Genomic DNA, 25,558 nt, shown 5'->3' on the forward strand with positions numbered 1-25,558 from the left:
GATGATGACTTTCATACAAAAGTGACCAAGATAACTGAAACGTTGGGGACCGATTGTACACAGACCGAAGTTTAAGTCCAGCAAATTTCATGAAATTTGCGGGACCATTGTAGGATTTATTAGAACTTTTGTGGGTTCTGTTTTTTTTAAATCACCCTCTATATTTCTTTGGAGAACTATAAGCTCAAATGTCACTCTGGTTGAACCCTGATCCCTCCTGCCAGCATGGACCTTCACTGGATGACACAACTACACAAGAATGCTCTCCTTTGTGGGGATTTGTTACAATTTTTATGGGTTTTTTATGGGTTCTGTTTTTTGGGGGGGTCATCCTGTACAAAAACAAGGTGCTTTCCTTGACCTTTGACCAAATTACTCTAAAAATCTAATCACATCTAAATATCTGTTCATCCATTTGCTATACCCGCTTTCTCCAATTTAGGGTCACGGGGGGTGGGATGGAGCCTATCCCAGCCATCATAGGGTGTGAGGCAGGGTCACCCTGGACAGGACGCCATTCTATCCCAGGGCCTTCAAGATATCATTTATATATTCATATATGATATATGTCATATATAATCATATATTTTTTGTGTGCTTTCAAGCATTTTTGCAATTTGTAAGATGTCTTTTCATGCAATTACCTGTTGTTGAATTGATGCATTCTTTGTATTTGCAAGTACATATTTCCAGGATTTACTTGAGTTGTCTTAATTTGGAAGTGTTATGGCCTCTCTCAGCCGCTGTAGTATCTCCTGCTGTAATGCAAACATTGATTTAAAAGTTGTCATCATCATTATGAATGACAAGGAGCTGCAGTTGGTGTGTTGCTGGCTGCTGACAGAACTGACAAACGTCTCTGTCAGCAATGCAGTGCAACTACCGAAGCTTTGTGCAGTCGCCTCTTCAAACAAGCAACAGTAGCCTCCAGTGGCCTCTAGGATGTGGTAGGTCTGTCCTAATTTTATTTTGCATGTTAAATGATGCCAACATGGCCCAGAATAGCAGGTTTACTGTGCCTCAGTAGTTTTTTGTTTTGTTGTTTTTTTGGGGGGGAATTTTGCAGACCCACTCCCTCACTCATTCACTGACTTCATTAATCCTATGCTTATCCTGCTAATCCCAGGGAATATCCAGGCCCGTGCTTGTGAGGTCTGTTCATGTGCACTTTCTGCTTCAAGTCACTAATGCACAGGTGTAAACAGGGTGTCTGGTCACACTTTCAGATGGACACGGGGCAGATAATGATGCGATCCTCCAGCATCACGCTCAGCACCAAGAAGATAAAGTAGAGCAGGAACATGGTGAAGCCCAGGACCTTGTTCATCTTCCACTTACAGGATGCAATGGAGATGATGACGAAGAGGAGCATCAGGAAAAGCAGCACAATGGCACAGAAGAGGCCGTTGCTGCTGACGGCCACTGGAGAGAAACCGTGGCTGGCTGAGTACATCAGCCACGGGACTGGAAGACTAAAGACGAAGGCAGAGTGAGAGGTGTGAAGAGAGGCAAAAACAAATGTGAGCAAAGAGACCTCACCCCATTGTGATGTCGAAGATGTTGCTTCCCACAGAGCTGGACACGGCCATGTCTCCCAGGCCTTTACGAGCCACAATCACACTGGTGATAAGGTCAGGGATAGAGGTTCCAGCAGCCAGAATGGTCAGTCCCATAATCTCCTCTGAGATTCCAATAGTCTCGCCCACCTGTAGGTACACGCCGATATTTTGAGTCGATGTGTCCTGCACAAACCGTTTTCAGATCTGTAAGGATCAACTGTACTTGTAGCTGCTGCTTGTCCTGCCCTCTGCCTCCAGACAGGGTCATCCCTCTGTCTCTGGCCCACCAACAGAGTGTTGACCAGCTCAATGGAAGCGTCTCAGAGTCAAACGCTTCCTGCGACATATGTCACAGAAGACTAAAACAAGCCGTTTCAGGCCTAAATTTTATTTGTGGCAGGGCAGTTTCCATATATATGGTCATAGAATTATGGCACTTTGAGGATGATTAAAATAAAACTTGAACTGCATTTCACTGTGAAAAGTGGATAGACATGATTATGCACCATAAGACCCACTTTATACCCAATTAATACATGTTTTCATTCTGCTATTGATACTTGAAAGTCAGTAACATGAAGTATCACAAGCCCAACAGCCAGCGACTGCAGAAATACATCCAAATATAGGTATCAGATTTAAAAAATACCCAGATTGTGAGTACATCAAAATAAACTACAAAATACCAGCACCATGAAACTTAACAAAATCAAATTGTGTTTGTCTGTTTGAAATATACTAAAATGTGTTCATCTGTAAAAGCCAATTTGATCTTACGCTTCATTAGCACACAGATACAAATGATAAATTCTGTCAGAAAATCCTCATGCTGAGGACCAGCAGCTTCCCTTGACTCAACACGATCCTCTGCATCTGATATCTAGTAAACAAATATTCTGAAGAGTATTAAACATATTGTAGAGCTCAATGTGACTCCCCTGCTTACTATATATTATATTATAGTAATCATCATATTGAATTGCATAACATATTGTATTGCAATACTAATGAGGTAAAAGTGTAGCTACACTATACTTGTTTTACGACGACATTTGAGATCTCACAGGGGAAAGTAATTTCATTACTACCAAAAAAGAAAATGCATCTCAAATTATTTAGATACAAACTAGAAAGCTGAGTGAAATCTAAGAAAGTGATTAACCCCCTCGCCCACCCCACCACTCTGCCATACTAGCTGCTTGCATGTGTTACATGTGTTGGTGAGAGTGAATCTGTTGTGTTGAAATATGTGAATTAACAAACTGGTCAACCTCTGTTCATTTAATTGACGAATATGATGTTTACAGTGGTGTGCACAGACGTTTTGAAAGGCAGGGGCGAAAAGAAAAAAGGGCACATACAGCGTGTTCTCACCACTGAAAAGGGCACTAAGTTCCGTGTGTTTGAGGGCACTTTAGACATGTTTATATGTTATACAAATGGCACATTATATAGCCTTAAAACAGACTAATGAGACAGAGCACTCAAGTTAGTTTGTAATTAGGATCATTATCCATGAGAACTGTAGAGATTCAATGTTGGACTGAAGAACATACAGAAATAAATAAATCTCTAGGGGGTCTGGGGGTCTCTCCCAGAACATTTTCAATTAAGTTGATGCCATTTCCTGTATTCTAGTGCATTAATACCATATTAGCACCAGATAATCCAAACTAGTTCTGTGAGATATAGTTCTGCCTCAGTATGGTAGATCAAAAGATGGGCCCAACATAAAAGTCATTGCAACAGTAATGTTTCATAGTATTTTTTTGGTCATAATAGTTCTTGTTTTCTTCACCCAAGAAGGTTCGCTGTGATAAAAACACACAGGGAACAATATACATTTACAATATTACACACCTCAAAACAAACAAACTATGACGAAGCAGGGACATAAGTACTCCATTGTTACAGGTGGCAGGGATGAATCAAGACATGGGCACATGTCTGTGTGCTCATGTCACAGGTGGACCTATAGTGAAATTCTTCATTTGACCATCTGTTTGTGTATATGTCAATGAACTTGTTCTGGTCAACTGGGATGTCTCTTTCAATGGAGAGTAGAATTAGGTCAGAGAGTTTGTTTTCCCTACACTTAATTACCATGGTTCAGGCCAACTAGATTTGTGAGGGTAAATGTAACAAAAAAAAAAAAAAAGCAGATCCAAGGTGGACCCAAGAGGGCAGTTTAGTGTGTTTTGTCAATGAGAAGGCCACTTAAGCATGCCTTTTTGCCACCCAAGAAGCCACTAAAATGTGTTTTATTCAGCCAAGAAGGCCATTTTTTCATCCAAGAGGGCAGTTTAGTGTGTTTGCGGAGGGCTCTTTAGTGCACATTTTTTCCAACCAAGAGGGCAGTTGTATTTTGGCAAACAGGAAGGCACTTTAGCGTGAATTTTTGCCTCCCAAGAGAGCAGTTTATCGTGTTTTAACCAGCTGAAAGGGTAGTTTAGTGTTTTTCCACCCAAAAGGGGAGTCGGGAGACTGGAGCCTATCCTAGCAGACATAGAGCGTGAGGCAGGGTACACCCAGGACAGGACGCCAGATGAAGATGTCTGTCCAAAATTATTTTCGTTCATGCACCATCTTCATATGTGCTATGTGCTACTATTGTGTGAAGTTTTGTATATCCACCAGTGATGTGTGAAGATAGTTTCCAAAACTTATAAATAGATGGACGGACAGATCCCCTTTGATGGACCTCTAAGTGTCCTTCAAATACAAAAATACTATTTTTCATTTCCAATAAATAATTTAACTGCATTTTTCAGAAATATTGTTGATCTCTGCCCACAGCTCCCATACTACACTATGCAAAAACTGCAGTTGTTAAGAGTGTCCACATTTGTGTGCAACAGAATTTGCTTTTCACCCTGCAACTAACCTGATGGGCCCACCACACCATGAGGTAGGAGAAGACAGCAATCCATACAATTGAGCCCAGAAAAGTGATCACAAAGAATTTTCTGGATTTCTGCAAATAAATAAAGTGATGAGGCAATAGAGAATTGACAGCTGGTGTTAAGAGTTAAACCCCTGATCTACCTGGTTGCGAACATCAGGAACTGTAAGCCACACGGGGAAGACAATGGGCAACAGGAAGAGGTAGGTGGCTTGTTTACGTCGTGCATCAGGCCACTCCAAAGACAGCGGCTCATCTTCTTTATCTTTGTCATCATCTTTTTCATCATCTTCCTCGTCATCGTCTTCACTGGATTCATCGCTGTCTTCATCACTGTCGTCTTCTTCAGAGTCCTCTGAGCTTCCTGAGCCATTGCCTCCTGCTGGAACATTATCCTATAGGGAGGTAAGCATTTTGAAAGACAACATGATGGACAATAGAAAATGCAGATCAGATGCAGAAAAAAGTCAGAATGGTTCAGAAGAATGTTTGCCTGAAGGCGTAGCTGTACATTGACTCTTACATAGACAGGAATCAAAGACTGACTTCTGGGCTTTTTTTTAACCACCAGCACATGGTTGGAGAGTACCTTCTTTCCTTCTGGCTGATCCGTCTTCTCTTTTTCAGTTTCTGGGGCAACCACTGACTCTTTGGCCTTTTCAGACTTTCCTCCACCATCTGCAGAAGAAATTTAAAATTTGTGTATTTTTCCTGTTCTGTCTGAACCCTGTTCATTGACCATGCTTTTCTGGGTAGCTACACATCACACACCTGTCGAATCTGCATATTTAAAGCTGACAAATTCCGATTGAATTTTAGAGGAAAGAGGATGGATGAAGACAGATGAGACCATCTTTTAGCAATACAAGTCATGTAAAGGTTATATGTCAAAGATCAAGGTCAAATGACAGGTTATCATGTACTGTCTGTGGCAATATTTTAAAAATTCAAAAAGCTGTTACACTTAAACTTGGCTGATAAAATCAGTGGGAAAACAACAGGTCATGTTGAGTCCATAAGTCTGAGATCAACATTAAAAATATATCAATGACCTTATCTCAGGATGTACATAAGATATGGAAACACTGTTTCCTACATAGCAGTCTGTCCTGGTGCCAACAAATGTATCAGACCTCGAACATCAATGATGTCACATGATGACATAAAGCAAAGTTGAAATATTAGCTAGTAGCAGAGAGGCACTGCAATCATCTGGATGCTTTATTGCCTATAACATCCCCATGACACCACTGGGGATTTCCCTACTCACTACACAGTGAACAAGTCAGGTCCAGGACCATCCCCTGGTGCCAGCATTGCTGTATTCTTCACACTATAGAACTACTCTATGATAAATCCTGGTTGGCAAGCATCCAGCCAACTGGCTCATCCCCACCTCTTGAAAGTAGCCAACTATATGCATCCAGGTGATATGTGAGCTTTTCCTCTGTCTTCTTCAGGTGCTGTTGTTCTTAGCACTGAGGCAGAAGCAGCAAAGACAGAATGGATTAAATTTTGATGGGGAACATGCTTTGGAGCAGTCAGTGCCTCCACCCAGCCATTTCTACTGCTTCGGGTTCTGTGCCGTGCCGTGTTGCTGTGGCTTCAGACTACCTACATAGCTCTGGGACCAGGCCTGCTGTTTTGGGGTGATGTAGCAGTGATGCAACTCCTCACAATCATTAATAACTCACAATATCACACATTTCATTAGATCTACTGTGTACATAGAGCCATAGCTTTCCCACACACATACATAATCTAACCCACATTACCAATATTTGGTACATTCATTTTGAGAAATCCTTGTATACACTTTATACGTTGGTACTGGACATAGATACAGTGCATCTGGAAAGTATTCACAGTGCTGCACTTCCAGAATGGAGTAAATTCATTTTTTCCATCAAAATTCTACTCACAACACCCCATAATTATGAAATAGAAATTTTTGAAAATTTAATAAAAAAAAAAGAAAAGAAATCACATGTACATAAGTATTCACACACCCTCCTTAATGCTTTGTTGATGCACCTTTGGCAGCAATAACAGCCTCAAGCCTTCTTGAATATGATGCCACAAGCTTGGAGCACCTAACTTTGGGCAGTTTTACCCATTCCGATTGCAGCACCTCTCGAGCTCCATCAGGTTGTATGGGGAGTGTCGGTGCACAGTGTCGGTGCACAGCCATTTTCAGATCTCTCCAGAGATGTTCAATCGGATTCGGGTCTGGGCTCTGGCTGGGCCACTCAAGGACATTCAGAGTGGTCCTGAAGCCACTCCTTTGATATCTTGACTGTGTGCTAAGGGTCATTGTCCTGCTGAAAGATGAACTGTCACACCAGTCTGAGGTCAAGAGTGCTCTGGAACAGGTTTTCATCCAGGATGTCTCTGTACATTGCTGCATTCATCTTTCCCTCAATCCTGACTAGTCTCCCAGTTCCTGCCACTGAAAAACATCCCCACAGCAACTCCAGACCATGGCAAACTCCAGGCAGGCTGCCATGTACCTTTTATTAAAGAGTGGCTTCCGTCTGGTCACGTTACCATACAGGCCTGATTGGTGGATTCCTGCAGAGATGGTTGTCCTTCTGAAAGGTTCTCCTCTCTCAACAGAGGAATGCTGGAGCTCTGATAGAGTGACCATTGGGTTCTTGGTCACCTCCCTGACTAAGGCCCTTCTCTCCCAATCGCTCAGTGCAGATGTTCGAGGAAGAGTCCTGGTGGATCCAAACTTCTTGTATTTATTGTGCTCATTGTGACCTACAAAGCAGCAGAAATGTTTCTGTACCCATGCCCAGATTTGTGCCCTAAGACAATCCTGTCTCGGAGGTCTACAGACAATTCTTTTGACTTCATGCTTGGTTTGTGCTCTGACATGCACTGTCAACTGTGAGACCTCAGATGTAGACAGGTGTGTGCCTTTCCACATCATGTCCAATCAACTGAATTTACCCAAGGTGGAATCCAATTAAGCTGTAGAAACATGTCAAGGATGATCAGTGGAAACAGGATGCACCTGAGCTCAATTTTGAGCTTCATGGCAAAGGCTGTGAATACTTATGTACATGTGATTTCTTTTTTTTTTTATTGTTGATTAATTTGCCAAAAAAAAAAAACTAAACTAAACTAAATGTTTTCACATTGTCATTATGGGGTACTGTCTGGAAAAAATTAATTTCATCCATTCTGGAATAAAGCTGTAACATAACAAAATGTGGAAAACATGAAGCACTGTGAATACTTTCTGGATGCACTGCAAATTTCCCTTTTGTGGACAGTGTACCATATCCTCTCTTGTACCACAATAATGGAGGTTGTATATTACACATGTAAAGTTTTTAAGCAGTTTTATTTAAAGTGGTGTGTGTCATCCTGCTTCTGAAAAGCAGTACATTTTTCATTCCTTCCTGCACTACTCACACCTGAGTAACATCACCAGTCACACAAACTCTTCATCAGTTGTTGGTGTGGACAGAGCAGGTGGAGCTGAACAGACACGTAAACAATGCTGCATAACTGAGATGCTGGATGACAGAAAAACTGGGCCGTGCAGCCCCTGATGATGCAGATGATGATGTTGATGACACTGTTGATGAGACTCTGCGGGTTTGACGATAAGTGAATAATCAACAACATGTTGTTATACATTACCTTCAGTTGTTTCCTGAGGTCTGACTTCTGTTTTCCGACTTGCTACATTATTCAGCGTCTCAGCCTTTTCCTTAAATTTTCCTATGAACAATCAAACAAGCAGAAACAAACTTAGTGCGTTGTGATGATTTACAAATTCATGTGACAGAAATAATTTCATAGTTATGAGATACAGTTGCATAAATCTTCAGAACATGCCATCTGTAAAACATTAAAGATCAGGTCATGTCTGGTGCTGCAAATCACCACATCCACCACAGTATGGAAACTCTCTGGGCCCTGACTCCCAACCAGCCAGGCAGACAACCAGTCCATATCCACCTCCTGAAAGCAACCATCTATCTGCCATAATCAGGTGAAATTCTAGTGGTTGCTGGGTTCCTCAACAGCAAGGCACCTGCAGGCTGGATCATATTTGAAGAAACACTCCACATGGCCATCATGGCCATGTGGAGCGGCCATAGTGACACAAAAGAGCTACCCAAGTCGTGACACATTGACATTTGGTCAAAACTAACCTTTCGTGTCAAAATGTGATGACTTGGAAGTGACACTGAGTTACCCAAGCACTAGAGAAGACTAAACGCCAAAGACATGACATCATCGTCTGAGGTCAATGGTTCGGATGAAAGTCTCACAATCTTACATTAAGACTGGAAGCACAATACCCTGAAGTCTTGAACCTTCAGTCTTCTGTAAAGTTATTGGCATCATCAATCATCTTAGAAGTTTGTCGACCCCATAGGTTGAGGCCACATAGACTAGAACAGTGGCGGTGCCAAGGGGAGCTTGGGGGGGCTTAAGCCCCCCCCCCCAGCTTCCCCAATAATTCTGCCAATAATGTGGCATATTTGTGGATCTCAACTGCAGTTTTGCGCTGAGAATGTCTCAATATTGCGTAACTGAGCAAAGTGATGAATGTGTGTGTTCGGTGATCCACCAATGCTGAATTACCCTTCACACACGGAATTTTCAGTTTTGCAAATAAACATTTATTTGTAAAAACCCACACACAAGTTACAAATCAGAAATTTGTGTTTGTGGATGACAAAGCACGTGTACAAATCAAAGGATATTTGGAAATCACCCTCTGTGCATTTGCAAGTATTAATGAGACAAATTTAACTCCATACTCCAAAAATTTAATTTTCCTAAATATTTATTATGGGCACTCTTAAAACTTCACTTATCTTTATAATTTTATTACTGGTAAATTTTAGAATTGATTTAGATGAGATATACTTATTATCTCACAGGAATATATCACAGTTATCTGGGAACTACTTTTTGCGCAGGAATTCATCAAGTACATCGGCCGCAGCCGCGCACTAACACAGAATATACAGAAGCTGTGTATCGTTGTTCGGCCAAAACCTCAGTGTTAAACTGGCAATAAATCTTTGATATAGACAATTTGTGTAAGGTTGATTCCATGCATTGTATTGAGCACCATTTCAATGAATTCAGTTTGTATACCTATGTGCAACTTTACTGAACTTGCAATCATTCTATGTAATGTGTGTGTGTGTGTGTGTGTGTGTGTGTGCATTAATACCACATTTTAGAGGAGTAAGGGTGACTAAAACATATACCTTGGTATTTATAAAGCAATTTTCTATATATTGTTCATTTTGACAACATTTTGTGGCGCTCCGCCAACTTTTACCCAGCCCCCCTCAACCCCCCAACAAAAATTTCCTGGCACCGCCACTGGACTAGAATGTCACAGCTGAGACAAGTGAATTTCTTAAACTTATCTATCACAAAAAACAGATACATTTCTGATAGCTGAGTCCAGGAAGTCATTGAAAAATTGAATCTCAATTTTAATCCAGAACAACTGCAAATCCAGACACACCAACTGATCATTCACCTTGACAAGTAAATGCTGCCGCTATCAGGATATCCAGTAATCCCACAAAGATTACAGCATTGCAGCAGTCAATGAACATTAACTCACACACAAAGGAACCCAAGTTAGTGAACTCCACAAACTTAGAAACATCAAAAGCAACTAAATCCATCCTGCATAGACAGCAGTGAACAAAAAAAAAAAAATCATACAAGATGCACAGCATAACAAGACTAGAATTTTTTTCTCAGCTGCATTACCTGTGGGTGTTCTAAGAGAACATTATTCACAATGAGTTTAAACACAGAATTTACTATTTTCTTTTTAATTTCCTTTAACAGCATAGTATAATCCAGCCTTTCAAGTCATTAACTCTTTGCCTTAAAACAGTGGAATAAAGTCTTCAGCTAAAATACCCCATACACACTGTGGTGGTGCATTCTAAGAATATGTTTTTATTGATTGTCGATGAATCAAGATGTTTCTGTGCCAGCTGTTTTAAATGGAAAGGAGCTCTAACTAACCACACGGCCTCTCCCTTCAGATAGAGTGCATAGATCAGCACAGGACACCAGATGTGGATGCTAAAATGTGATGTTTTCACTTGTGCAGTCATAGGAATGACATCAAATTAATCACTGCAAGTAAGCTAGACAATATTTTTCTATACCTCCACCAAGGTTGCTATGTTTTCAGCAGTAGCATGGAGGGATGGATCATGTACCAAGAAAGAACTCATTAAAATTTGTTGTGGCATGAGATATAGGGACAGATTGTTTTTTCGTTTGTGTCAGTGGTGGTGGAGAGAAGTTGAGTGGTTTCTTTCTGCATTGTCCTCTGATAGGATTGCATTAAATAATTTCTGTTGTGCCCACTATCTCAGTACGAGAGCACTGTGTGCCTGGGCCTCTCAGCTGTAAATGAAAGTGCAGGTATCATACATAATTTGATTAATGAGGAAGTAAGATTGCATGTGAAACTGGAAGCCCAAGTGACAGAACGTAAAGCCAATAAAAATGAACATGGAGAACACGAGGAAATGGTGAGAAACATTATCAAAGAGTTATCAAAAATCCCAACAGCAGCAAACACACACCAGAGATGTGAACCATGACAGTGGTGGCACAGAGAAGGATTTTCTTAAAAATAAGTCATGACCTTTGAGCAACAGTTAGCCAGAAGGAACACAGAAGACTCAAGCCTAGATTTGTTCTGTTGTGTTGTATGAAAATATTTCATAAGTATCAGCGGATTCCATAATTGCAGCTGGTCTGCTCTGTGTCAGCCTGATCCTGTCAGATCTCAGAAGCTAAGCAGAGCAGGATCTGGTTAGTACTTGGATGGGAGACCTGTTTGGAACACCAGCGGCTGTGAGTGTTTCTCCAGGTGAAACTGGAGTTGCGTCAGGAAGGGCATCCGGCGTAAAACTTGTGCCAATTACCAATGCGGATCTGGCTGCATCCGCTGTGGCGACCCCGAACAAAACCGGGAGCAGCCGAATGAACAACAACAACAACATCAGTGGATTCCATAATTGATTGAGGTAACTTAAAAGATGATAGAGGAAGTTTTCCTGGATTTCCTCGAGTTTTCCTGAGATTTCTTGGACTCAGCCATTAGAAGTGTACCTGTGTGCAGGGAATGTGTCAAACTTGTTGAGACATTCACTTATCTCTGCAGTGACATTCCTGTATCTCTGCATCCTTGGCTCTTGAGATTGTGATACACCTAGGAAACGCTGCAGAAGTCATGTTGTCCCTGGACAGTATTGATTGGCAATGCTGATACCTTTTCAGGAGAATGAAGATTTAAGTGTTCAGGGCCCCCATGCCTCCTACATTACGGTATGATTTTGAATTGTGGATGATAACCATTGAGTTAATGCAATGACTGGATGTCTTTGGATATCTATGTCTCTTTGGAGGATCCTTTGGGATGACTTTGTATCAAATAAATGGTTACAAATGAGGCATACTACTTTCAGTGAGGAAATATGACATTTTGTCCATTTGGCATGCTTTCGTGAGCATGGCAATCAAGTACCTCAGTTCTGAGCCAAGAAGACACTTTTGGGAGGTGGGGATCAATCGTCTTCCTGGTTGGATGCCATCAAGGACCGTGATGGCTGTGGTGAACAGGAGAGCCTGCAGCATCAGTGCATTCTGCCAGACAAGACCTAAGTATACTGGCTGATTATTTGTCATTAAACAGCCCTATGATGCTTTGGAACACTGCATGGTTTGCATTGCATTGCGTGGTTTTAAAGTAAGCAAATACCAGAGCATGAACTCAGGATGTCATAACCTCATTTATGATGTCATAATAGGATGACAACATATTAAATTATATTGCAGTCTGCAACAATAGCAATTTTCATTAGGATGTTGAAAAACAGACAAAAATATTCTTAAAACATAAAGTTATACAATCGAAGCTATCAGTTCTAGAATAGAATAGATAGAATAGAAGCTTTATTTGTCATTGTACATATACAATGAGATCAGGGGTGCCACTCCGCAACTGAGTTTGAAAATAAGAAAAGATAAAAAGAAGCAATCGCCTATGACTCGTAAACAACTAACTGAGCAGACCAAGTGGCGAATGTGAGTTCTAAATATGTGGAGAGATGTACAAGCTATTTAAAACAAGTAAATATACATTCTACAGTAGATAAGGCACATAGAAAATTAGATTGCACATATTGCATGAGTATAGCCCATACGATTTCAGTTATTGCACATGTAATGTCAGAGTTATTGCACATGCGTGTTTAATGTTCTCACTATCCAAAGAAAGAAACTGTTTGTCATCTTGGAGTTTTGTCTCTGATCGACCTCTATCTCCTGCCTGAGGGGAGAAGGCTGAACAGGTAATGTGCTGGGTGAGAGGGGTCTGAGAGGATGGCTCCGGATCAGTTGAGACAGCGGGAGGTGGCTATCCTCAAAATGGGGCAGAGGACAGCCAATGATTTTTTTTTGTGCAGTGTTTCTTACTCACTGCAGAGCCTTTCTATCTGCGGCTGTACGTCCGGCGAACCACTCTGTGATGCAGTATGTCATCACACTTTCAGTGGTGGTGCGACAGAAGGCCACCAGCAGCTTCTGGTCCAGTGTGTCCTTCTTCAGGCGCCTCAGGAAGTTCAGTCACTGCTGGGACTTCTTTATGACAGCCATGATATTGGTGGACCAGGAGAGCTCTTCTTGGATGTGGATTTGTCAGGTTTTAGTATATGCTTGTGTTTGATTTTAGTTATTTTATGTGTATGTGTTCTGTGGGTGTTTATTCTCTTGTTGGTCTCTTTCCTGCTTGGGCTTTCTCTGTCCTTATCTCTCTTGTCTGTCTCTTGGTGCTTAGTGGTGAGCGTGTCACTCTGTCTGGCCACACCCTTGTTCTGGTGCTTTCCACACACCTGTTCCTAATCTGTAGCTCATTACCTGGGTACATATAAGCTCCACTGGTTGAACTTGTCTCTCGCGAGATTGATACGCCTTGCACCTTCTCTCCAGCTCTGTTCTCATGTTTTCTCATCCTGCCAGTCTCATCGTGTTTTCGGATCACCTGCCTGTTTGTTTGACCACGCCGTTGCCTTATGATTTTTGTACTGTTACTTCTCCTGGACTGCCTTACCATGTACTGACCCCAGCTAAGTTATTAAACTGTTTTACTCTAAAATGCTGTGTTTTCAAGTTGTGCAGTTGTATCCAGCCATTTCTGTCCACCACGCTTGATAGATCAATCTGGCCAACTATGGACACGACTCCAACCATTTTCAGTGGGTAGTACGCCATCACAGCCGGCAGCTTGTGTTGCAGGAAGACCAACTCACTGCTCTGAGCCAGGATTCAGTGACTGCCACTGAATCCTGTGCTCCAAGAATCCTTCATGTCTTCTGGGAGCATCCAAATGGGACAACTATTGTATAAATTCAATCATCAGGCCAGCTTAAGGACGACTAGCAGCGACACCAGCACTCTACTTCCAGCATCAGCGTCCTCATCGACTTTCATCTCTGAACCAGTGTTTTGTAACCAGCTTTCTCATCTGGAATGCTTCACTGGCAAGACAGGAAACGTGAAACCTTTTATCACCCAGTGTGAGTTACATTTGAACTTGTGTCAGCAATGTTTCTGTCCAAGAGGGCAAAGATAACATTCATGATCACTCAACTGACCGGTCGGGCTGCAACGTGGGCAACAGCGGAATGGAGTCGCCAGTTTCCCACTTGTTCCTCTCTCCAGGCTTTCACCACAAGACTCCAGCAGGTGTTCCAGCACACAACCCCGGGACATGAAGCAGCTCGCTCACTGATGAGGCTTAAGCAGGGCAGCTGCCGGGTGGCCGATTATGCCTTAGACATTCGCATCTTGGCGGCGAAGAGTGGATGGAACCCTGCCGCGCTCCATGACATGTTCTTCCATGGGTTATCCGGAACCATCCAGCTCATCGCTGTCGACCGTGTCGAAGATCTCGATGAACTCATTGCTTTAGCCATCTGGACCGAGCGGTGGTTGAAGGATCGACTTTGCCGAAAAAATCCTCCATCGTCCTTCTCATCAACCTCACATCCGACCAGCATGCCCTTGGCCAGCTCCTACTTGCCTTCTTGCAGCACTCAAGAACTGATGCAGCTGGGAAGGACTCATCTCTCAACAGAGAAACGTCAGTTGCACGGGGATGCAGGACTGTGTTTTTGCTGTGGTCAGGCTGGTCACATGATATCTGTTTGTCCGGTCAGGGGTGCCCCTGTGCAGTCCAGATCAACTTTGCGGGTGAGCCAAACCTCTCTTTCCTCCTCTTCAGCTCAAAACTTTATCTCTGCTAAATGAATTTCTGATCATTCATTCGTGTCAGTGCCAGTATTCATTGATTCCAGTTCACATGCTAATTTGTTGTTGTCCTCTCTTGCCAGGTCCCTCCACCTTAAGGTGCATTGTATCTCGCGCCCTCTGGTGGTGTGAGCTGTGGATGGCCACAAATTAGGTGAAATAACACACCAAACGCAGTCAGTACACATGATCATTGCAGATAACCATTCAGAACTAATTAGTTTTAATATTTTTGACAGTATGACTCACCCAACCATTTTAAGGCACCCATTGTTACAATGCCATAGACCTAACTTTAATTGGTCAAAAGGTCAAATTAATTCTTGGGGTCCAGTTTGGAGTTCTGGTTGGAGGGGGGACAAATGCTGTTGCTTGTTTACACAAACCATAAAAATTTGGAGTATCTCCGGTCCACAGTGCCAGAGAAGCAAGACGGGTGATCTTTTTCAGTCGATTCAATTTCATTTTGTCTTATCGAGCAGGGTCAAAAAATGGCAAGCCAGATGCCCTATCATGTCATGGGGGTTCCGCGGATGCGTCCTCTGATCCTGGTACAATTTTGCATGCCTCCTGTTTTGTGTCAGCCATTACATGGGAAATAGAGTCACGAGTCCGTTCCACATTAGGAGATACACCCATTTGTTCCAAGTGTCCTAAAAACAAATTATTCATGCCTGTCTATCTTAGGGGTGAGGTTATTCATTGGTGTCATAGCAGCCAGTTTTGTCTGCACCCCCAGTCTTAATAAAACCCTCTTGTCCAACAGTGTTTTGGGTGGCTGTGTCTCTCAAGGGATGTAGCAGAATTTGTTAACGCATGTCAAGTGTGTGCCATGCACAAATCCTCAAACCGCCCACCAGCGGGCACTCTGCTTCCATTGCCTGTACCAACTCAGCCGTGGTCTCATGTGTCTATTGATTTTGTCACTGGTTTCCCGCCCTCTAAGGGCAATACTGTAGTCTTGATTGTGGTAGACAGAGTGTCCTAAATGGTACATTTTATTCCGCTGCCTAAACTCCCCTCAGCCAAGGAGACAGGTGAAGTTATGTTGACCCATGTTTTCAAATTGCACGGTTTTCCTCAGGATATTGTATCTGATAGAGGTCACCAGTTTGACTCCAGGTTTTGGAGGGAGGTTCCGTCTTCTCGGGGTCACTTCCAGTCTCACCTTGGTCTACCAACCACAGGCTAATGGACAAACTGAACATCTAAATCAAGAACTTGAAAAAGGACTGAAAATACTCAATTTACAACTTGCTTCTACCTGCTCAAGTCAGCTCTCATGGATTGAATTAGCACACAACTCTTTACCCTCCTCATCCTCTGGTTTCTCTCCTTTTCATGTTGTCTATGGTCACCAACCATCTCTGTTTTTCTCCCCAGTCACTCAGCTGGTCACTCGGTACCCTCAGCGTCATCCTCCGGTGTTGACAAACCTGGGAGCGGGCCAGAAGAGCTCTCCTTTGTTCCTTGGCTTCTTATAAATCTGCTGCTGACCGCAGGAGGTCCGCCGCTCCTGCTTATTCCGTGTGACAGAAAGTCTGGCTATCTACGCATCACCTGCCTTTACAAGGACTACACAGGAAGATGGCTCCCAGGTTCGTTGGCCCCTTTCCTGTTTCCCGATCATTAATCCAGTCTTGATAGGATTCTCAGAAGCTGAAAAGACGACACTCTCCCCACTGGATCTCCATTGATGGTGAGAGGGGCATAATCTCCTCAGTTTCTCCTTTAGTCTGTGATGGCCTCCTTTGTCTTTGTGGTGTTCAGTAACAGGTTGTTGGCCTGACACCACTCTGACAGGTGCTGGCCCTCCTCCCTGTAGGCAGTCTTACCTCCCCTCGAGATGAATCCGATCACCATTGTGTCGCCCTCAAACCCGATGATGGTGTTTGTGGAATGATGTGGGACACAGCCATGAGTGTACAGAGTGTTCAAGAGTGGACTCAGCACACAGCCCTTTGGTGACCCTGTGCTGAGTGTGACGGGGGAGGAAAGGTGGGGGCCAAGCTCACACGCTGTGGTCTGTTTGAGAGGAAGTCTTTAATCTAGGCACAGGTGGAAGGTGGAAGGTGCAGGTCCAGTATTTTGGTTATCAGAATATCCCGAGTGAAAGTGTTGAACGCTGAGCTATAGTATATGAAGAGTCATCTTACATAGTTGCCAGGATGCTCCAGGTGGCTGAGCATGGTATGTAAGGTGATAGCAATGGCATCCTCAATGGAGCGATTGCTCATGTAGTCAAACTCATGGGGATTAAATGCATCAGGGAGACAGGCCTTGATGTGCTGCAGGACTAGTCTCTCGAAGCATTTCATCACCACTTATGTTAGGACAATGGTCCTGTAGTTGTTGAGGTCATTGTTGCCTGATGCCTTGGGGACAGGGATGACAGTGGCTGTTTTCAGGCAGGATGGGATAGTGGCTTGAATCGGGGAGAGGTTGAAGATTGTGTTGAGGATCCCTGAGAGCTGACTGGCACAGGCAGCAAGTACCTTTCCAGTTACATGGTCGGGTCCAGTGGTTTTCCTCTGGTTTATCTGGCGTAGTACTCTCCTCACATCATGTTGTTGAAGAGTCAGTAAGATGCTGCTGTAGGCAGGTGGGGACATCAGTTGTCTGCAGGACTCAAAGCATGCAAAGAAGCCATTTACAACCCTAATTCCAATGAAGTTGGGACGTTGTGTAAAATGTAAATAAAAACAGAATACAATGATTTGCAAATCCTTTTCAATCTATATTCAATTGAATACACCACAAAGACAAGATATGTAATGTTCAAACTGATAAACGTTATTGCTTTTGTGCAAATATTTGCTCATTTTGACAAGGATGCCTGCAACACGTTTCAAAAAAGCTGGGACAGTGGTATGTTTACCACTTTGTTACATCACCTTTCCTTCTAACAACACTCAATAAGCATTTGGGAACTGAGGACACTAACTGTGAGTGTCATGATTGGGTATAAAAGGAGCATTCCCAAAAGACTCAACCATTCACAAGCCAAGATGGGGCGAGGATCACCACTTTGTGAACAACTGCGTGAAAAAATAGTCCAACAGTTTAAGAACAATGTTTCTCAATGTTCAGTTGCAAGAAATTTAGGGATTCCATCATCTACAGTCCATAATATAATCAGAAGATTCAGAGAATCTGGAGAACTTTCTACAGGTAAGCGGCAAGGCTGAAAACCAACATTAAATGCCCGTGACCTTCAATCTCTCAGGCGGCACTGTATTAAAAACCGACATCATTGTGTAAAGGATCTTACCGCGTGGGCTCAGGCACACATCAGAAAACCATTTTCAGTTAACACAGTTCGTCGCTACATCTACAATTGCAAGTTAAAACTCTACCATGCAAAGCAAAAGCCATACATCAACAACATCCAGAAATGCCACCACCTTCTCTGGGCCCGAGCTCATTTGAAATGGACAGATGCAAAGTGGAAAAGTGAGCTGTGGTCTGAACAGTCCACATTTCAAATTGTTTTTGGAAATCATGCACGTCGTGTCCTCCGGACAAAAGAGGAAAAGATCATCCAGATTGTTATCAGCACAAAGTTCAAAAGCCAGCATCTATGATGGTATGGGGGTATGTTAGTGCCCATGGCATGGCCAACTTACACATCTGTGATGGCACCATCACTGCTGAAAGGTACATCCAGGTTTTGGAGCAACACATGCTGCCATCCAAGCAACGTCTTTTTCAGGGACATCTCTGCTTATTTCAGCAAGACAATGACAAGCTACATTCTGCACGTGTTACAACAGTGTGACTTCGTAGTAAAAGAGTGCGGGTACTAGACTGGCCTACCTGCAGTCCAGACCTGTTGCCCATTGAAAATGTATGGCGCATTATGAAGCACAAAATATGACAACGGAGACCCCGGACTGTTGAACAAATGAAGTCGTACATCAAGCAAGAATGGGAAAGAATTCCACCTACAAAGCTTCAACAATTAATGTCCTCAGTTCCCAAACACTTATTGAGTGTTGTTAGAAGGAAAGGTGATGTAACACAGTGGTAAACATACCACTGTCCCAGCTTTTTTGAAACATGTTGCAGGCATCCATTTTAAAATGAGCAAATATTTGCACAAAAACAATAAAGTTTATCAGTTTGAACATTAAATATATTTTCTTTGTGGTGTATTCAATTGAATATAGGTTGAAGAGGATTTGCAAATCATTGTATTCTGTTTTTATTTACATTTTACACAATGTCCCAACTTCATTGGAATTGGGGTTGTAGTTCCTCTGCCAGCGAGGCAGCAGCACTGATAATGGGGGTGTTGGTGCCCTTGTAGTTCATGATACTCTGGATTCCACACCTGTCACAGGTTGTTGACCATGAGGTGTCTCTCTAGTTTCCTCTTGTATGCATCCTTCGGAGCCCTGATGCCTGAGTTCTACCCACACTTCCAACATTTAATAGTATCAGGTGGCTCCTACATGCCAGGATATGACTTGCTTGTTTGTTTGGCTTTTGTATGTTTTCAGCTGCTGATGAAAAGTAATATTCATCATATTGATCCTAAAAGCAAAATCCTCATTAGCCATCTGGAAATAAAATGCGTCCTATCTGAGTACAAGCAAATCAAAATAGAATTCATCTTTGTCCTCTTTTGTACCAAAGTCATGACCTTCAACGTTATTGGTTTTTCAGAACTGTTTCAGCCATTCCCAATGTCCATATAGAACTACTACACAGCTATTTGTTGCCATAACATCCGTTTTACTGTGAAGCAATCTTGTTGATCAAACAGTAGAGATTGCACTGCCAAGACATAACACATGAACTTGTGTGGACTATATTTCTTAGCTGTTCACTGTTTTTGATATTAGACACTTATGACATCATGAGACTACATGGGAACTTTTATGTATGTTGCAGAGGATGGTTATAAGATTACATCAAGCAACTTTCAGCTTTTTACTGAATTTTACTGACCTTGTCAAAAAACAAAAGACAAAGCAACCAAATATTACTGGACTAAGTAGGTGGACGCAGATCATCTGTCATCCAGAATTTGAAGGCCTCATGAAGATTAGATTTTTGCAAATAAAATGGGTGGGACTTTTTTCTACATGTGGGACTCAGTAACAGGTATAAAATATTAGGATGTTTTGTCAGATTAGACTGGTTGCTATCATATTGTATTTAAGAAAAATTAAAGCATTTTTAAGTGTGCTGTTGATAAAACTGATAGAATTTTGGATTTTTGAGCATGTGGTGTCTGGATCAAAACCACTGGACAATGGATCTTTGCCACTCATGATGAACTAGGTCATGATGCCCACTGGACTTTATCATGGGGATGCTTATTTTTGTCACATCTGTTTTGCATGTTTGTGTCAGCCTGATCCCGTCAGATCTCAGCTAAGCAGAGCAGGATCAGGTTAATACTTGGATGGGAGACCTCTTTAGAACACCAGCGGCTGTGTGTGTTTCTCCAGGTAAAACTGGAGTTGTGTCAGGAAGGGCATCCGGCGTAAAACTTGTGCCAACTACCAATGCGGATCTGGCTGTATCCGCTGTGGTGACCCCGAACAGAACCGGGAGCAGCCGAATGACCAACAACCATTCTTTGTTGTACTTCATTTTCATTTTATTTCATAGTGCCAAATCACAGCAAAGTTGCCTCAAGGTGCTTCACACAAGTAAGGTCTAACCTTATGTGACTGGATGACTTACTTTTGTGGCAGGGATGGTGGTGGGATTCGAACACCGGGTTGCTCGCCCTCGAGACCAACACTCTACCAGGTCAGCCAAAGGAGAATTCCCAGGTAGCCAAGCTAGCAGGAACATCTTTTCAATTCAGACTTCACCTTGCTACATATTTCCCAACAATTTTTGACTTTGTCCCGAAGTTACAGGTGCATTTAAGCATGTTCTGCGACTACCCAGTCAACTACCACATCCTGCGGACAATGCCAGTTTGTGACTGGATGACTTATTTTTGTGTCAGGGATGGCAGTGGGATTTGAACACCGGATCGCTCGCACTCGAGACTAAGACTCTACCAGGTCAGCCAAAGGGGAATTCCCTGCTAGCCAAACTAGCAGGAACATGTTTTCAATTTGGACTTCACCTTGCTACACTTAACAACCCCAAGAGTAAGCACACAGGAGACAGTGGTAAGAAAAAACTCCCTCTGATGATTTGAGGAAGAAACCTCAAGCAGGCCAGACTCAAAGAGGTGGACCTCTGCTTGGGCCATCCTTCAGACTCAATTGACAATACAAATATACAGGAAATTTTGGGAGTCCGTGCTGGTGCATAGGACGGGAGGCCTGTAGAATAAGACACCCACTTCCATCTGTGGATGGAGCCGCACCCCAAACAGAGAGAAAAAACAGAATTGTTGTATATTCTTTATTTGATTTTTGTTACTGTCATTATGGCCAAAGTAGTTGGTCACCCCTCTGAGTCTGGTCTGCCTGAGGGTTCTTCCTCAAAAATGCCAGAGGGTGTTCTGTACCCTGACCAACCAGAGCAGCCTTAAACAGCTACTGCAGGACTACAAACAGATCCCTCCTCGGGCTGAGGAAGGTATTTATCTGCTTAGTATCAATCTGGACTTAGTGCTACCTTCATTTGGAACACTTTGCTAATCCATATTACTAAGCAGACACATCAACCACACATTTACTCTGACGGTTTTCAGTTTAGACTGATAATAATTAATTAGCACAGCTGTTATTGTGATGAGAAAGTACTCACCGTCTCCTATAGGGTCTAACGTGTGGATCATAAGTTGGAAGATGGTGTTTCTCATGGTGCTGTTATGTAAAGATGCTGAGCTTCCCCCTCGCTGCAGAGACGGCTTCAGCTGTAACATACGGAATTAAAATAGTTACATACAGTAACCGCCACCAACACAATGCTCTAACACATGCTATAACAGAGGTGAGGCTGTTGACTTGACACGACAACTGGTACAGACCTGTTATTTAACAGATAAACTGTAGAAAATAATATGTATGGATTGGCTGACTAGCTGGTCAGCTGTTTGTCTTTTACCTTTAAGAGGTTCTTGTCCTCTGGAGCAGGAGGGGCACTTTCTTCACCATCCCCATTTGCCTGTGTGCAAAGATTTTTCTCTGTAGATGATGATTTTATTTTAGCACCATTTATATGCCCTCTGCTGCACATTATACTCTTGTACTAATGCAGAATTACATGCAAAACTACACTCCCACAATCATGGGAGTGTAGTTTGTGTAAGACTTACATATTCGAGCCGTTGTAGGGCTTGTATGTACGTTTTATTAGACAAAATTATTATTCTATTTTTCCTTGTTTAATCCAGGCCCTTCTAGCTAAGCAAACAACAGTAAAAAAAAAAAAAAAAAAATGAAAGAAAGCAAGCAAACAATCAAACAAACAAATCCAAAATTAAATAAAATAGAATAACATGACAAATCCATCACCCTTTTCTGGGTAAAATTCAGTTGAAACTGGATAACTTCTTCGCTTAAATATTAAGGTCATCTGACACCAAGCAGTTGCTTTTGACTTTGTTGTAAGTTTTGGGAAACTTTTGTGTGCTTAACTCAATTAGCATAGTCTCTATGAGCCAAAATGTGATGTTGTAGTCGCTAATCCCACTGCTTCACTCGATGTTTTATGTTATATCTGGTGACACACTGATTGCACAATGTTAATTTTGGTGTCATATCAATTGCAAGATCCATGCTTCTGTTGTCTCGTAAAATCCTTTCACAGACTGCGGTCATGGGCAAAAACAATACAATTCACACACTAATCAGATCTCAATCACTCAGGTTGGCTTGGAGATCCTGGACTTAAATTGAAAATGTCCAGAAATACCTGTTTTAACCTTTGACCCTGATAGAAACGGCCCCCACTCCACTTCAGTAACCGCTGAAGCAATGAGTTGATTTTGGCATTAAACTGCTCCAAGATCTGAAGGGTTTTTTTTTGTTTGTGTTGATACAGCTCATCTTTGTGTGTGTGTGTGTGGGGGGGGGGGGATTCCTGAATTAACCTCTGAATACAATGAAATGACTCCTTGATGTATTTCATTTACAGGGTCAGGAATTGGGCGGGCAGTAGGGGTCTCTCCCCACCTGGTCCTTTGTGTATGAAGTTTGCATGAGTTCCTCCCAATTCCAAAGAAAAGCAGGTCAGGTGAATTCTAAATTGACAGTATCTGTATGTGAATGTGTTTGTTTGTCTGTATGTGGCCCTGCGACAGACTGGCGTCCTGTCCAGGGTGCTGGGATAGGCTCCAGCCCCCTGTGACCCTTAATTAGAAAAAGCAGTTTTAGAAAATGAATGACTATATAGAATACAAACTCAACACAATTGTTTCCACTTACTGTATAATAGAGAGGAAATGGTTCTGTTGTTTTGGAATAATATGAAACCAAATTTAAGACTTAAACACTTCAAACATACTTTGGTGCAGTTAATGTGGAACAGATTTTGCAATGTATGAAAATCACAATTAAATTCCTCTGATATGAGTGATGTGATATGTGAAGAAACAGGTTTGACTTGTGAGTGTCTGCAGCTGAACAGCTTTGGTAAAATATCTGAAAACTGTTTGATACTATGTGTTCCTCAAGAGTTCTTCCTCATTTTGAAAAACTAACAAACTCACTATCACGATGACTACAAAATCATGTATTAAGGCTGTGTTTTGTCATAGGGTCGCTTACCTTTTCAGGTTCCACAACAGCAATAATATTGACAATATTGCTGTGTTTCTGGATTTGGGTTTTGAAGACTTTCTCAATTTGCACATTGAATTTCATAAAAATCACATAGAGCATGTAACCGCCCACCAGCATCATGCTCTCCCACCACATTATAACATTATCCAAGAAGAAGATGATGAGTAAGATGAGGTCAATAATATAGAAGGACACGTCTCTGAAAAGTGGCCACCAAGTCAGGTGAAGCATCTCCCGAGAAAACAGCGCACACATTCCAATCACGAACAAAATGTTGAACACAGCTGAACCGACAATAGTGCCAATACCCACATTACTGTGGGCAATGAAGACCCCAATCAAAGAGGTGAAAAGTTCAGGGGCAGAACCTCCAGCTGCCATGAAAGTGGCTCCTGCCACGTCATCAGAGATGGCCAATTTGTGTGTGATTACCCCAAGTGCAGGAACAAAGAACTCATCGCAAACAATTGCAAGAGCTACAAACATGTACATCATCCCAGTTACGTGGAGGATCACCCATCCTCTTCTGCGGTCTTCGACTGAGAAAATGTCTTCAGGGTATTCGCCTTTCATATGTGGAGCCTCACCAGGAGAAGCTGGAGTGGTGGTCACTACCGGAGGAGCAGGTACTGGTGTAGGTGTCTCCTGTGGGGGTACAGGGCCCACATAGATGCACCGCACAAGAGTCCGGTTTGTAGTTTGCGCTGGTGGCGACTGAGTGGGTGGAGATCCACTAAAAACCAATGTTGTATTGACATGGTGCACTGCATGCATCGCTGGTGTTGTTTGATCTGTGAGTTCTAGTTCTTGTGTTGCAGTGAGGGGTTCGTCCAGTCCCAGAGTGTCTGCGGTAACCTCCTCCACCCCCTCTGTTGAGCCCTCTCCAAACTCCTCTCCAACCTGTGGCATTGGCAAAGGCTGATACAGCCTGGCACTGATGGTCAGCTGGTAAAGGGTGCAGAGGAAGACACCAGAGAGGAAAAACAGGACCCGGCTCAGCTGCAGGCGCTTCCTTCTGGTGTAGTGCATTTTCCCAGAAAACATGTAGATTTTTTAAGGAGAATCAGGCTGCATAAATGGAATGCCGTAAAGGAAAAGTGCAGCGCTCTCCACAGCAGACCATGGAGCGATACAATTCTGCAGTGTAACGCATGTCACATCCTCAGTAACTTGGAAAACAGCCTATAGAAGATGATACAAAATGATCTTAGTAAATGAGAAGCACAAGAAAGCACTTATCTGTCATATTTAAAGAAAAGTACAAAAAGAAATTAAAACAAAAGCAAATTCACATCATAAACAGCAGGCAAAGTTAATTGTTCTCTTTAAAAATAGCGCGCTCTCTCTCTCTCTCTCTCTCTCTCTCTCTCTCTCTCTCTCTCTCTCTCTCTCTCTCTCTCTCTCTCTCTCTATATATATATATAGTCATATGCTAAAGATGTGTTTTGTTGACTAATTTTTAAAAAAGGAAGTATAACCAAGCACATTTTCAGTTACAGTTGCTTACCACAGAGTGCTGAGGGATGCAGAGGCCCACAGCTGGTCCAGCAGCACAAACCGTACAAACCCACACTGCTGCCAATGGACAAAAAGGTTATGTAGGACACAGGAGCAGTCTTCGCTATGGATCAGCATAATACCTAACACCTGAAGTCTTCTAAGAGGATTATGTGCATTGTCTCACTCTCACTTTGCCACAAGCCTTCATTTGCTATATTTTATTAATGAAAAATAAACGTTTTAGCATGTGGTGTACAACAATAGTGCAAAAATGATTACAGTGCATGATAAAATAATGTTGTGGTTTATTTAGAAAAAATATGAATTTATTTTAATTTCAGTGAGTCAATGCTCCATATATTTAAATTCTAGCTACAATTTTGCACCGTGCAGAAGCTTATACAATTATTATTCAAGTTATATGATTCCAAGGTGATTTTCCCCCCTACATATGTTCAATGTAACATTGAATTTAAAATGTTATATATCACATAGGAACTGTTGAATGTAACGTCGAAAAAGACAGACTGAAATGTTGCAGCTCCACGAACTTGTTCCGG

General features: G+C 42.4%; 1 protein-coding gene across 1 annotated transcript; it reads right to left on the reverse strand.

The window, feature by feature from the left end:
• Nucleotides 1-599: 599 nt before the first annotated feature.
• On the reverse strand, nt 600-25,125 carry slc24a1 (solute carrier family 24 member 1). The gene is made up of 10 exons (XM_034176425.1): nt 25,006-25,125; nt 23,484-24,680; nt 21,820-21,879; nt 21,520-21,628; nt 8,116-8,196; nt 5,051-5,139; nt 4,605-4,856; nt 4,444-4,533; nt 1,540-1,706; nt 600-1,472 (listed from the first exon to the last, which is right to left on the reverse strand). Exons 2-10 carry the CDS (start codon nt 24,540-24,542, stop codon nt 1,223-1,225), a joined length of 2,157 nt encoding a protein of 718 aa, XP_034032316.1. The 5' UTR covers nt 24,543-24,680; nt 25,006-25,125; the 3' UTR covers nt 600-1,222.
• Nucleotides 25,126-25,558: the final 433 nt, after the last annotated feature.

Source organism: Thalassophryne amazonica, chromosome 8, assembly GCF_902500255.1.
Source record: "Thalassophryne amazonica chromosome 8, fThaAma1.1, whole genome shotgun sequence".
Lineage (NCBI taxonomy): Eukaryota > Metazoa > Chordata > Actinopteri > Batrachoidiformes > Batrachoididae > Thalassophryne > Thalassophryne amazonica.

Excerpts from the sequence above, each read along its gene's own strand:
- slc24a1 (XM_034176425.1), bottom strand. The coding sequence starts at position 24,542 with ATGTTTTCTGGGAAAATGCACTACACCAGAAGGAAGCGCCTGCAGCTG. Across the intron at positions 4,857-5,050 it reads ATCAGCCAGAAGGAAAGAAG|GATAATGTTCCAGCAGGAGG; the intron begins GTACTCTCCAAC and ends ACCTCCCTATAG. Across the intron at positions 1,707-4,443 it reads TGGTGTGGTGGGCCCATCAG|GTGGGCGAGACTATTGGAAT; the intron begins GTTAGTTGCAGG and ends GTGTACCTACAG.